The 14,011-nt window shown below is 40.4% G+C and overlaps 1 protein-coding gene across 7 annotated transcripts in view; it reads right to left on the reverse strand.

Annotated features, from left to right (window-relative positions):
- The window catches only part of LOC139923929 (nipped-B-like protein B), a 37,385-nt gene extending 23,374 nt beyond the window's left edge, over positions 1-14,011 (reverse strand). For 5 of the 7 annotated variants that reach the window (XM_078286441.1, XM_078286435.1, XM_078286436.1 and 2 more), the window contains exons 1-6: positions 13,681-14,011; positions 12,075-12,220; positions 9,770-9,935; positions 8,077-8,207; positions 6,189-6,297; positions 5,919-6,070 (exon numbers count right to left, since the gene is read on the reverse strand). In XM_078286441.1, coding sequence (XP_078142567.1) covers positions 5,919-6,070; positions 6,189-6,297; positions 8,077-8,207; positions 9,770-9,935; positions 12,075-12,138 — 622 coding nt within the window. In that variant the 5' untranslated portion in view covers positions 12,139-12,220; positions 13,681-14,011. The remainder of the gene's footprint in view (positions 1-5,918; positions 6,071-6,188; positions 6,298-8,076; positions 8,208-9,769; positions 9,936-12,074; positions 12,221-13,680) is intronic. The other 2 variants (XM_078286453.1, XM_078286446.1) reach the window with 1 other exon arrangement.

Below are 14,011 nucleotides of genomic sequence, written 5' to 3' on the forward strand. Positions count from 1 at the left end.
AAGGAAATATTTTACCCCGTAACCCGTGCTTCATTGTATACTACACTTGGATCCAAGCTAATGGAAGAGTTTATACGCACTTTGAAAGGTCAGCGGCAAACTGGGTCAAAATTCAAGTAATTTGAGTTTTGATTACGTTGACTAACTGTTGCAGCCCTACACCAGAGCAAGCTAAACCCAGCGTGAATAATCGCCCGCGGCCAGAATCAATTAATTGTGGAAGCCAATATCGACATCGCGATTAATATACGATTAATTGTGCAGCCCTACTTTAAATGGAAGTAATGTAAAAGTGTTAGTTACGCAAGCTGCTCATAGCTGTTTGCTAGCAAACCATAAAAAGCATAGCCGGCTGAGTTTATCTAAAGTACCATGCTGGCTATGCATAGCTACCAGTGGAATAAAGAAAAGGAAAAGGAAAGATTGCTCCAAAAATAAGTAGGCTGACAATGGTTACAATGTAACTCTTGCTCTGTGAATAAACATGAGTGCCCCTCCTCCCAGTTACATCTTGTATATATGTGGACTCATGGTGGATGGATTCTTGCCTTAGTCAGAATACATAAATTATATAGTCATCAAGATAGGAAACGACATAGCAATGACTACAAAGTGCGTGTCTTATTTAACATTCTCCACCTTGAGTCAGGTTGTTGAATAATTGGTCGTGTCTAGTCTGCAATACTATTCAGCTATATTATTATCCACAGCAAAGAAGAGTTAAATAAGCTCCAGCTCACACAAAGAGAGCAGCTAGGGTGATAATCTGCCCCATTCACACAAATGTAGATTTAATGCATACATATCTCTTGTGTTTGAAAAAGACTGAAATTAAGTATCCTGGTGTTTGTTTTTTTTGGAATGTAATTATGGTTCAAAACCTCAGTGCTTCTCAGACCAAATACTCGACACTATCAGCGGTCATCATTATCAAATTAGAACTGCTTGCTTGGGTTGTTTCCCCCTAGATCAAGTGCAAATCTCCTCAGACACACTGTTATTTATAGGGCAATTACAGAGTGGAATCCCTTACCTATCCACATTGCATGAATACAAAATAAATATACATTCAAAAGGCATCTGAAAAGGCCAACTGGCTGGCAAACATTGATTTTATAAACCTTGTACCTCCTAAGCTTAATATCTTGGCCTTAGGATGTTTTAACTCATCTTGTATCCTGCATGTTTATCAAGAGTTTAGCACTTTTAGGAGATTTCTTGTATTTCTCGAAATGTTTATGTTGTAATATCAATGTCGACTTTTCCAGTAATATTTTTTGTGGTCCCCAGGAAGACTAGTGGTTACTAAGGCATCAGCTGAAGGGGATCCTAATAAAGAAGAAATAATAAGACACCCAGGCACACCAACAATCTACTGGGGCACTGGGGTCCATGATTTCATGATTTATATATAAATATACTCTATTTACACACCCCTTTGTTGACAGACAGCACCAGACACTCCCAGCTGGCAGACATGTTCTGCCACCCCAAGCCTGATGCCAGATGTAAGCCAAGGCTTCATTGTCCGGCTGTAAAGGAGTAGAGAGGCTGCTACAGTCAGCCCACCAGATGCTAGGCTGACTGAAAAAGTGAGACACGCATCACCCTGACTGAGGCCACTAGTCCTAAGTGGGAAAAGTGATGAGGTTAAAAGACATTGCCCTGGGGTTTAATATATTGCCAGTTTAACATTTTGAAATGCGCATGCCAGGAGGAGTGGCCACAACGGCCCAGCCATCACTAAGGATGCCTAATCCTGTTTCAATACTTTGTAACTGTGAGTGAAAACATAGACAGCTATTTGCACAATGAAATAACAATAAAACAGAAACTTTGACAAAACCAAATTACGGCTTCATGTTTACCGAGATGGCTCATCTAGCTTGGGCAATTTTCAGCTGCAAATATCTTCTTCTGAAGGAGGGAGAACAAGCCCTGATATCTCCAACTACACTGACTGTGTGCAGACACCACCAGCAATAATGTAAACAAAAGGGACAGCATAGACGACTGGCACAAACTCAACAGCAGCAGTGCTCAGTGGCCAACAGCAGGAAACAGTGGTTGTACTGAGCAGCTCTCTGTGTGAAAGTGTGATACTGTCTGCATGTGAAGCAAAGCATTGCTGAAGAGCATGCTCAACAAACCTTCACGGGACAAATAAAGGTTAAACAACATACTGGACTGACTTACGGCACAAAGATAGAGCTTCAACCAAAACAGAAAGAGGACTGACTTTGAATTGCTCTACTTGTTCATACTGAAACAAATATACAGACAAGTACAGATGCTGTACAGTCTCGCAGTGCCTAGCTAGGTGTGCATCAACTGTTGCTATAGTTGAAGTTTCTACAGTCCTGGAATAATCAACCACATCTTTAATCCAATGTATTATCAGGAGGAATAGATCCATTCTACTATACTGCTACGCTCCGGTAGATTAACCGTCTTTCAGTATCACAGTAGCCTGTTAGCTAAAATACTTCTTTAGCATTGCGCAAACCTAATAAACATCTGCTAGGCAAAACGTCTTTGTTTGCTTAATCTAGTTGCAATTAGAAGATTCGGTAGCAAAACCATTTTTTGTCAGCATAGATTAGCCACTGAAATGAGAGACAGAATGAGGGAGTGTCATTTTGTTAGCATAAATTTCACTCGTGACACAAAAATACTGCTTTGTAGGGATGGGACAATATATTGAATTTCAATACATCGTCCCATCCCAGCAATACAAACGTGAACATACATATCACAGAGCAGAAAAATGAATCGTGATATTAGCTATATTTTATTCTGCTGTAGTGATCACAAATGAGACGGCTTGCCCATCACAATTTCTCCATCGAAATTATATTATTTGCACTTTATAATGACATTTTTACATTGTTGTTTATATTGTAGCAAGCCAATGCCATTGTTAGAATGATTTATGGCTCAGAAATAAATATAATTCTGCACAGTCATACTTTGTTGTCATTGAACTTTTATTACATCGTATCATGGTTGTATTGAATCGTGAAGCCCATATCGCGTATCGAATCGTATCGTGAGATAAGCATATCATGCCATCCCCACTGCTTTGCCAGCTCAATCTTGTTGTTACTAAATTATTTGCTGGTAAAACATTTTTTTGCTACACACAGATTAGCCACCGCAGTTGCAAAGCTATACCTAACACTGGATGAGCGAGAATCACTCAATATGAGGTGAGAGAGCACTGCTTGACAGACTGATAGACTGACTGACTCAAGTTTGGCTCCTGATGAACACGTCTTGTGGGATTATAACTCGCCTCCTTACACATGGTTATTCCAGTTCCATTATTCAGTTTGCATTATGATAATTTCACATCACGTCTTCTGTCTACATATTTGTCTTCTCTCTGCAGTCTGCAGAGGGGGGCGGACATGTGGGATATGTCCCCAGCACCTTTGGCCAAATGCAAATCTGCCCCCCTCTCTTTTTTCTCATGCATGTCCAATAGCAATGCTCCCTCTAGCGTCAATAAGCAAGCCCTAGCTGCACAGTCACTCACCCACCAACCTAAAACATCCACACATACTCAACTTCATGTGTGTTAACATGAACTATTAAGAATTAGTTAAAATGTTCAGAAAGCCAGCAAAAAGGCTGCGGACAGTTGAATATTTCCTCAAATTAAGTGGTGAATCGTCTTTAAAACACTACCACTAAGGGACTCAAGGGGGCCAAAGTCATCAAGCAAAATCTAACAATCTATACCATAGTTTAACCCTACAATATTTTTATGCACAGGGCACCTGAAATAAGGGAGATCAACACAATAACTTTGCTTCACCTGTTGGGCTTGTGATACTACTTCTGTGGCTGGGTTGGCCTTGTTTATGTTTGGATATCATAGATGGGCAGTTTTTTACTGATTAGCTTTTAGACCCCAGTTGTGATCCCAGTGTGGCTCTCTGCATCACAGCTTGTACCACGTTAGCATTTTATAAAACGAATAGGTGAAAGCCTGCCTCAATAAAATCATGAGAAGTACGAACAGAACAAAATGAGAAAGAAGTGTCTCATTTTCAGGTATTCTGAAAGCTCAATAGATCTAAAAGCCAACTTTCTATCGTGGACACATCTTCGTGATTATTCTGCTTTTTAACTACGTGTCCTTAGCCAAAGTTTTGAAAGAGATGGATTGTTAGTCACCCAGCAATATTTCCTACATACTGTGTTGGCCCACAAGGCTCCTTGCATTAATGCTGACCAGGAGGGCAGAACATGCAGTGCAATGCATGTCTAAATGACGGGGGCAAAGACGCTCATTAACTATATTTTTTAACCTACATTTATGCAGGGAAGGGTGATTAAGCATGTATGCCTTTTTAGCCCCATGACAGCAGGGGCTCTAAGGATCGCAATGTCAGTCGGTCGCTCTGTTCTCCACTTTTGGTCACGTGGGTTAAAGTGTGCCGCAGGGAGTTAGGTGGCAGACTCTCAATCGGGAGACCCGAGTTCAATTCGCAAAAGGAACGCTTATAAATGCAATGTTGCAGGGCTGTTAGACTCTTAATCTTGTTTCAACAACACACCTAGTTCACATTCACACAGTTACAAACTGATGCTTGGGCGCTACCAAGCACAAGCACAGTGTTCTACTGTTGGCCACTGAGCAGCTTCATTAGAGCAGCTGGAGGTTAAGTGCCTTGCTCAGTGACCACAGTTACTGAGGGAGGGGAGAGTGTTTCTCATTCCGTTTACCCGCTCCGACTTTCCAGATCAAGGCAGAGCAATTAAAATTGCTCTGACATAGTAGATTGTGAGAAATTACAATAATGGAGCATAGCAAGAGAGTGTATTAGAATACGGTGGAAAACCAGTAAGTGTGGCAGCTATGTGCAAATCACACTCATCTCACACTCACGTCACATGATAATTTAGCAGAACTGGGATCTTTGTCAGAATAATTGCTAAAGTTAGCATTGTTGCAAGCTATTACACTTTTCATCAACCCATGACAATTTTCTGTTCACCTTTCTATATTGGTATTTTCGACAACAAAGTTTAGAAATGATATTGTGATAAATCTACTACTTCTACTACTACTATTTACTTAACTATTCCTAGCATTAAAAAGTTACAAAATTATGTCCTTCTAACTAGTAATATTATGTATATATAGTAGTAATATTAGTAATATTATGTGTATATATATATATATATATATATATATTATATATTATATATATATTAATAGTATATATTACTATATATACTAGTAATATAGAGTTCTATGCTATCTCCATCTTATAAGCGCACTCCAAAACATGCAGAGCTCAATAAGGCACTTGATGATGGTTATTGGCATACACCCAGAATTGCATTAAATCATAGAAATATTAATGAAATATAAGCAATGCATTTGATATCAGTTTTTTTCATTCTAATAAATGTTTAACTTTCTTCGGTTTTCTGCAGCCAAGCCAGTGCATTTGTAGTCAGGGGCAAATTTGCACCAGCTGGAGAATTGTCCAGGAAATTCTGATTTGGGCACAGTTGCATTATTATTTTTTTTCTTTTTGTTTAAAGTAGTACTCATGTCTGCACTCTGATACAGTCCTTCGTTGATATCAGTATGCAAATTTCCCTCGTCACCACGGCTTAAGAAGAATCTTGGCCTAAACATGTAAATATGTGGAAGGTTTTTTCTGCTACCTAGTCAGCCAATGCAAACAAAGACACGTGGTTGGCGACAAAACCAAGAATAGCAGAGGGGAGAAGCTGTTTGAAGCCAGCGACGGGGTATGGACCACAAGGTGAAGACGCAAAAACCTTTCTGTGACCTTCCTCAACATTAACGTTTGCTGATGTCATTCCTGACAGGTATGTGGAGGTTTCATGCATCTGTAAACAGGCAGCTCTTGACACCTTAACTTTGTACTCACCTTGCTGAATCTGTTGGTGTTGAGAATAGCTGGGTGGATGATTGTACTGCATGTAGTTAGCAGGGCTTTGGGGGGCGTAGGGGCTGGGTACGGGGCTGTTCTGCTGGGGCACGAACCGTGTGCCTGACCCAGACTGCGGGGAAGCAAAGCGACTGTAAAGGAGGAAGGTGAGAAGAAGGCATCATTTATGGGTGTGCAGATGTATCCAACAGCCCGGCTGTCTTAGTAGAATTATAGATACTTCAACATCCGATGTTGCCGCTGCCCTACCTAGAGGGGCTATGCGGGACAGTGGTTTGCTGATAGTTTGATGCTGGACTTCCATGCACGGGATTCTGAGACATCTTGTACTGCTGCATCATTGGCTGCTGCATTATATCTATGAGATAAAGAGAAGAGAAACTGATGAAAGAAATACTAACTCAGGAGAAGATGAACATATACAAGTCTTTAGCACCAACGCCTCCATACCGAGAGAAGGGGCTTTCAAGAGATGAGATGAGATGATTTAATTTTTTCTGAATCGATTCTGTAAATCCTGATAGATGCGTATAATCCCCACTGTTTTACAGAAGAGCAGTTTTCATTTTTCACTTTTATGAAGACTCCACTCCTGTAGGAGGCACTCTAGAGATCAAAAGCACAGAGGCTCCACTTGACCAAACCACGTCTGCTTAATAGTAATGGCAAGTGCTATTAAGCCAGTGCCAGCTAATAATTTCAAGGCAGATGTTTAGGCACATTTTGGATTCAGAAAAAAAAAAAAGGTGCAACATGAACGCAATGAAAGTAACATCTGCAAGCTTTGCCATTCAATGTTTCTCCTGTGGTAACACGACAAATTTATGCACACAGCTGACTAAACACCACACGGATGTTTTCCAACAGCCTGCAATGAAATCTGACAGAACTGAGCCTGCTTTCTAGTGCGTGTATGTAAATTCAACTGACTAGAGCACAAGGAATTGTGCATTTTCCAGGTTATTCCAAGTTATTTCAGTGTGCTACAGCAAACAGAAGTCTGTACTGTTTAGGCTACATTTAATTTACCAAATAAAGAGAAATGGAAATATTTTGGCTCCATTTGTCCCTATTCCATATCAATAATGCACACAATCATGTCACAAAAGATACAGTGTATAGTTGTACAAAGTCACTGCAAATTTCACTCATATATATTGTTAGAGTGGGAAGTATAGGTATTGTATGGTATTGTATCATGACTAATACTATTAAAATCATATTATATTGTGCGATAACACTATAAACAATACAGAGAAATAAAGTGATTCACCACAAAAACAATTTAGACTTCAGAGATGAAGGAGGAGGTTATAGTTGCAGGAGAACGGTGAGTATTTGCCAAGTTTATGACAAGAACATTTTGCACATTGCCTCCTTCAGTGTTGAGCACAACTTTGGAGGAACAGGAGAGCAGTGTCAGACCTACTGTAGATTTGCGAGAGACATTTCACTGGGCCAGAAGCACACAGCTCATACTGCCAGCTGAGACAGCACAGATAACGATTCTGTGTGTAAGTGTGTATTCATATGCTATGTACTTACATTTGCCTAAAATTGCAGGCTATTGCAGCTGCTCTTACAACAAGAAAGTTTTCCTGAACAAAGGTTAAAAGACAAGTGTACAACTGATTATGGCAGTTAGTAATATTGTTGTTTCATGACAAAACAAATGCAGCCAAGCCACTATTGGTACTGGTAATCCTTTTCATTTGAATCCATTAGCTAGAAAACTTCAAAATCCTCAGTCTCCAACAATAGTCGTCTATGTTAACTAATGTTGCTTCCTGACTCTTGAAACAAAAACAGCCGCCTACACTGTCCACTCAAGCCTAGGCCTAAATTCACAGACCAGGCACTATGAAATTATCATCCAATTTATTGTCACCTCAGAGCCTAACAAACCAGAACTTCTCAGAATCATACCAAAGAGTAAACAACTAACAGGACTGATTAAATAAAATGACCACAACTAACAGTGGTGAAACTACACACAAGAAATACATCTGACCCAGGAAATGCTCTGGAGAATAATTAGAGACGGTGAAAAACAACAGCACAGCCAAGAGAAAATGTTGGGGCATGCACTGAGCTCCAATGCAGAGTCAAAGGCAACGTCTCCATGTTCCCTCCTTACCACCCCGAACCCTGTGTTGGGTTGGCATACTTTTCTCCCTGAAGATTTTGGGGTTCCTGGACAGCACCGTTTGCAGAAGCACAGGCATGTCGCCCTCTGGGTCATCGTTCCCCAGGTTGTCCTTCAGCTCTCTGGAATGCAAGGAGAAGAGAGACGTCAGGACTATATTTACACACCTCACCCTGGAATGTAGGCAGCCCTTACCATGCATTCAATCAGCTTGCATTTCCATCGCTTTACTAAAGTCCAGTCTAAAGTCAGTTTGAGCTAGCTGATGGTAGCGATGTTAGCTAACCGTGTGTTGCAGTAATAGACAAGATTAAAAAAAAACATTAGTCCAACTTCAGCCAACTTTTTCTTGTTCACAAAGGAGAAATGATGGTGACAAAGACAACCATTGTAAAATCAGCCAATGGGTGACGAATTATGTCAAAGTTTAAAAAAAAACAAGCATGTAATTCATGATAAGCTGCGATCAGCTTGGTGCTAAATTGACTCACTCAGATCAGATCAGAACCAGGGATCTCTGGTTTGGCAAACCTATGTTTTACCAACTGAGCTAAACTGAAAGTGATGCAGCAACCAGGCTCATAGAGTCTTTATAGCTGTGTCCTACAATGGCACGTGCAGTAACGTTTTTTGAAAATTTTGAGACAGACCGACTGCCAGAGTGACTTACAGCTGCAACTAAAAGAAACAAAAAAACACAACACTTCATTTTGGTGGATTTTTGCTGGTAGTCCTTATTTTGAGGAGCACCAAAGCTACCAGGTAGAAAAGTTAATTTAGAGCCCTGACATCGCTACAGAGCAGAATGGATCTGCTTCATAGATTGGGGTCCTGACAACCAGCAGTGGGGAAAGTTACTTACTAGTTACTTAACCTTATTACTTGCCATAAATAGTAACTAGTAATAGTAATAGTTACTTTACTAAGTTAGTCTTTAATAAAAGTAACTCTGAGTACTTTGAAGTTACCCACTTAAAAACATGCCTTTAAAATCTGTCTTCTTCTTATTGTATAGAAATCATCACTGAGTTCACAATCTACTGTTATCTGAAGAAACCATTAACCTCTGAAAGACATGGTAGCTTTCATTTATTTGGTTACCACTGATACACAATAGCCTTAATTGATCGTGTCTGGTCTTAAAATAAACAGCAGATAGCGCTCACAACACATTGGCAAGTGATTTCAATTTTCCCCGATGCACAGCTTACAGTTAACAATAATGCTATTGTCCTTTTCTGCGATCAGTTCAAAGTAATGTGAATATTTCCAAGTTCTGAAATTTATTGTTGTGTCCATTCTGAAAGCGAGTAGCAGCCTACAAGCCTCCACCACGCGCCAACCTGCAGCCCGCTGTGTAGTCTGCTTTTAATAACGTCATGCAGCGCAATACTTTCTTTTTTGTTTCTTTTTAATTTGCACCACATAAAAATAAACCATTTGAAAGGAAAATAAAAGTAATGAGTTTGAGAAAGTAACTAATAACTCATTACATAAATTGAAAAATGAATGTGTTAAGTTACTCATTAATGGTCAAATGGTCTCAACAAGGATACTTCCCACACTTCAAAACTTATTTTGGAGTTAGGACAACTTTATAAACCTAGTAACTATTGGCAAACTTTCTCTCTTAAATTAGTATTGCAACCTGGTGTGAAAGAGTGGGGAGCAGAGTGGTACTTACATGTGCTCGGTTGAGACCTGGTTAAGGCTGTGTGCCAGCTGGGACACCAGGTTCTCATCCTGGCATGCCAACAGGCCGCTGACCTCCTCAGAAATCCTCCCATTGTAGAGCAGACTCTTAGCAGTGGTGGCAGGGAGAGGAGAGGGCAAGGGAAGCTGGTTCAACACTGAAAGGATGATGAAAAGATAGGTTAGAGTGGGTGGAAATGGGTGGAAGCAGGATAGGAGCTAAAGGAGTTTTGGAAAAAGCTCAGGATGTGTTGTTAAATTCTTCAAGTGTATACAGGATCAAAATTTGTTCTTACACACAACTGGCCTGTTCTAGTAATGCCAAATGACAAAGATACCATCAGCAATTTATTTGCCGATGTAAATCTTGGGTATATTCATTTACTTTCTTAAAGAGTTTGACTTGTAAATGGAAAATAAGCTTTTTGCAACTTTGTATAGCCCTCATAACTCAGAATACAGGTATTTTACTTTGGTGTCTACAACATTCCTAATGTAAATAAACCATTTTACAGCATCAAAATTCATATAAAACTCATGTTTTGCTGCCAAATGTTGTGCGTTCTTGAGTCAAAAGCTCAGAAAATACATGTCAGAGTGGAGAAAGGTCTTCAGTACAATAAATCACTCTGCAAACACAGCCAGTATTAGGGCAACAGTATTTTAACATGGGTATCATTATAATAATCATGGACTGGGGCTTTAATTTTATGCAGTTGAGTGACGTGTAGCTGCAGGCTTATGATGCCCCCGAGAGAGGCGGAAATGCGTAAACCCCTAACCTTAATCAACACATGTTCTTCACTAAACGTTAGCTTTTCTGCCCGGGGCCTAACCCTATCCTTACTCCAAATCCTTGCCAAAACATTTTCTACCCATTACCTCAACCTATACAACCACTGTTTTCCACTTTGCCACGCGCCTGACATCTGGAGAACTGCAATCATGATACTAGTGATGGAGTTAACATCTATGAATGAAAATGACAAACTAAGTAAGCAAGTAAGCCAAATAAGTTACCAAACTAACCTGCATGAATCCAACGAACCACATGGATATGTTTAGGCATCTACAGGTGGACTTGATTTAACATGTATATGTCTTGTACCAGAGACTATGGAATGGCTTTATCAAAAAAGGTAGGCAAGTTAAAATGAATACTAAACGATCTCATAAATACTGTCCATAAAGTAACTAGAAAAATGAACTATACCTGTACTATGTTCTATAACTGCCATATATTTCAAACCATCACAATCCACAGTAAGACATACAACACTGTGCTACATTTGCAACAAAAACAAATGGATGTTAATAATATAATAATAACAATTATAACACAATAAGACACATAAAACTGTGCTACATTTGCAACAAAGACAAATTTCTACTAATTGCATATTATTATTACATGATTGTATTATATGATTACGTGCTCTAAATATCAAGACTGCAATACTCACAACGGAAACATTTATCCTAAGTTTTATTACAACAGGAAATAAAGGGAAGTTGAAGCTCTATTGAAGCAAGAACTGACTAAGACCTGGACCAATGAAGTGAATTATTCATATTCAGAACTTGACTAATCAACCAATGTATTCCCACTTGAAAAATGTAATTGAGAACGTGCCTCAGTTGAGCTATAGATCGTTTGAGATAGAGGCCTTCAAAGATCTAAACTATGTTTCTGGTCCCAATGAGACCAAACTCGGTCCTAAAACAAAATTGTAAATCTGAAACGCATCCTGACCAAATGGACCCAGGAGCTGCAGACAACAGATGAAAAAACAAAGAGCTAAATGAGTGACGGAGTCAGCTCTGAGGTTTTACAATAAACAAACGGTTGAAAAATCTAGCGGTTGTAATTGATGTATATCAATAAATTTTCAGGCTTCGGGTTTCCACGTCTTGTTTCTGGTCTGTTAACTGACCACTCATATCAATCACTGAGTTCCTGAAGTGCATGAGCATTTGTGCGTTTCATGAAGTTATTGCATGGATTGTTATAACAAGATATTAGTTTCCTCTTTTTTTTTTCTTTCATTAAATCTGGTTTGGGGTCCTTAGCCTTCAACTTCCCATCTTCAGAAACATAAGCCTCTTCATCTCTGTCTGCCCTTAAATGACCAACGGTGAGCAGCATCACACATGGTTGGCTTCTAGTACGACTACGCAGCAGCCAGTTGATATCGGCCTGCTAGCCAGACTAGCATTCCTTAGCCTTGGCACTTCTTGTTTTGCGTGTTTGTGTATAGGCTTTGTGACAAGCATTGGAGAGATTGTGTTGTACTCACAGTCTGTCAGGCTAGCAATTCCAGCAAGAGTAGTAATGGGAACATGAGGCATATCCCCATTCATGCTGAAGATGGGGTCAGGGGTCGTGTCTATGCACAGGTTGCTCAATGTCACTGATACGTCTGTTCCTCACATCTCCCACACTCTGCAATGACAAAAAAGAAGTTCATCAGCAAAGTGACAACAAATGAAGACAAGTTATTCACTATCATACACTCCTGGAAGAGGTTTAGTGAAAACAAGGTGTTTGATTGGATGCCATTACAGGCACCAGTAAAAAAGCCTGTTTGTTGACAACATTAAGATTAAAGAAACAATGCAGTGTTTTGTTCATAACTACAGTGTGCTTCTGGGATACCAGAATTCAAAACCAATTCATGAGTGAGCATTATGCTTGGTTTGCTGCTAATATGACTGTGCCTCTGACGTAGACAGTTTATATCGGCCTGCTAGCAAGGCTAACATACCTTAGCCTGGGCACTTCTTGATTTATGAGTTATTGATTTATAAAACCTTCCAGTTATGGTGTCAACATCTGCAGGTACACAGAGGCTAGCTATTTCTCCCTGGTATTTTCTCCCAGGGTTCTTCCTGGTTTTTACCATAAATAACGAAGAGCCTGTGCATCTTCAATTGTAGCTGGGATATTTCACCCTGCCTAAGTCGTGCATGCAAGCCAGTTTTAGAAACGTGTAGAAAATAAACAATTCAGTCAGAAGAAGCAAGCATTTTATCGTGCATTGCAGTTGAATGTGGACGGTGTCACATCTATCGGCTACAATAAAAAGTTACAACGATTAGCCTACGACTTGGGTGGGGGAGGCATTTCTATGCGATGTTTGTACGTACGCTAGCTTATCTAGTTAGAAATATTCAATTCCACAGCTGAAACCTGCCAGCCACCTGGCCACCTAAGGACAAGTCAGAAACCATATCTCATTTCTTCTTTCTTTTGTTACAACTGAAGTAAGGTTGCAGGAGCTGTCCGTCTAAATCCATAACAAAACAGAGAAATTAGCCTATCCAGCTACCAACAAATTGTGACCCGCGTGTTAATTACTGAATGATTATTAGTTGGCGTTGCTAGACGGTTGCTAAGAAGACATGCAGTATCTCGCGCATCAGTGAAGTGACCAAATTAACTAGTAGGGTTAGCTGACTAGCAACCGCTGGACATTGTTGCTATGCTAACTGGCTAGGCATATCTGAAAGTTGTTTAGCTAACGTTAAACGGGCATGCATCGACGCCAGTTTGCTGTGGGTCGCCCACATTGAACAGCTCCTTTGTCGCGTATCTGGTCCAGCTGGTTGTATCCCTACAGGTCGTGTGTGGATCCAGATTTCCACCTCATAGTTTCAATGGCCTACATCGGCGTATTTCCAGCCGACAAAGTGGACCTCGGACTTGCCTAAGGAAGCGTAACCCCGACCCAACGCCGGGGAAGCAGATAGAATGCAAGGACCATCAGAATATCCCCTGGCCGCAACGTTTCTCGGCGGGCCAGCCCAAATGCATTTGACAAAACCAGTAGGCGAAACACTTCAGGAGGTAAACAGTTGCTTGATAAAGAGGCTGTTGAATCTATCTTGTGTGGTCCTTTTTACCTCAGGATACGATGAGAAAGAGAAGTGGTTCTGAGGGGTGCTGGAGCCGAATCTCTAGCTCCCTCTCCGTCCTGTAGTTCAAACAGCTCCTCCGAGTAATAATATAACAACAATAATCCGGGTCGGGAGGGTTGATTTTTCTTCCTTCTCACGGCGAACATATGTGCTGGGAGGGGGAAAACATCCCCGCAAACCGGCCTTTGAACCGATTTCTCCCCAACAACGGAGGGCTATGCGTGTGAATTCCAGTTGGTTTCGAAAAAACAATCAAACGAGGAAAAAACAGAAAGGCTACTGACGCGGTGAGAAAAAAGGGGATTCACAGACTACT

This window comes from Centroberyx gerrardi, chromosome 2 (assembly GCF_048128805.1).
Source record: "Centroberyx gerrardi isolate f3 chromosome 2, fCenGer3.hap1.cur.20231027, whole genome shotgun sequence".
NCBI classification, from domain to species: Eukaryota; Metazoa; Chordata; class Actinopteri; order Beryciformes; family Berycidae; genus Centroberyx; species Centroberyx gerrardi.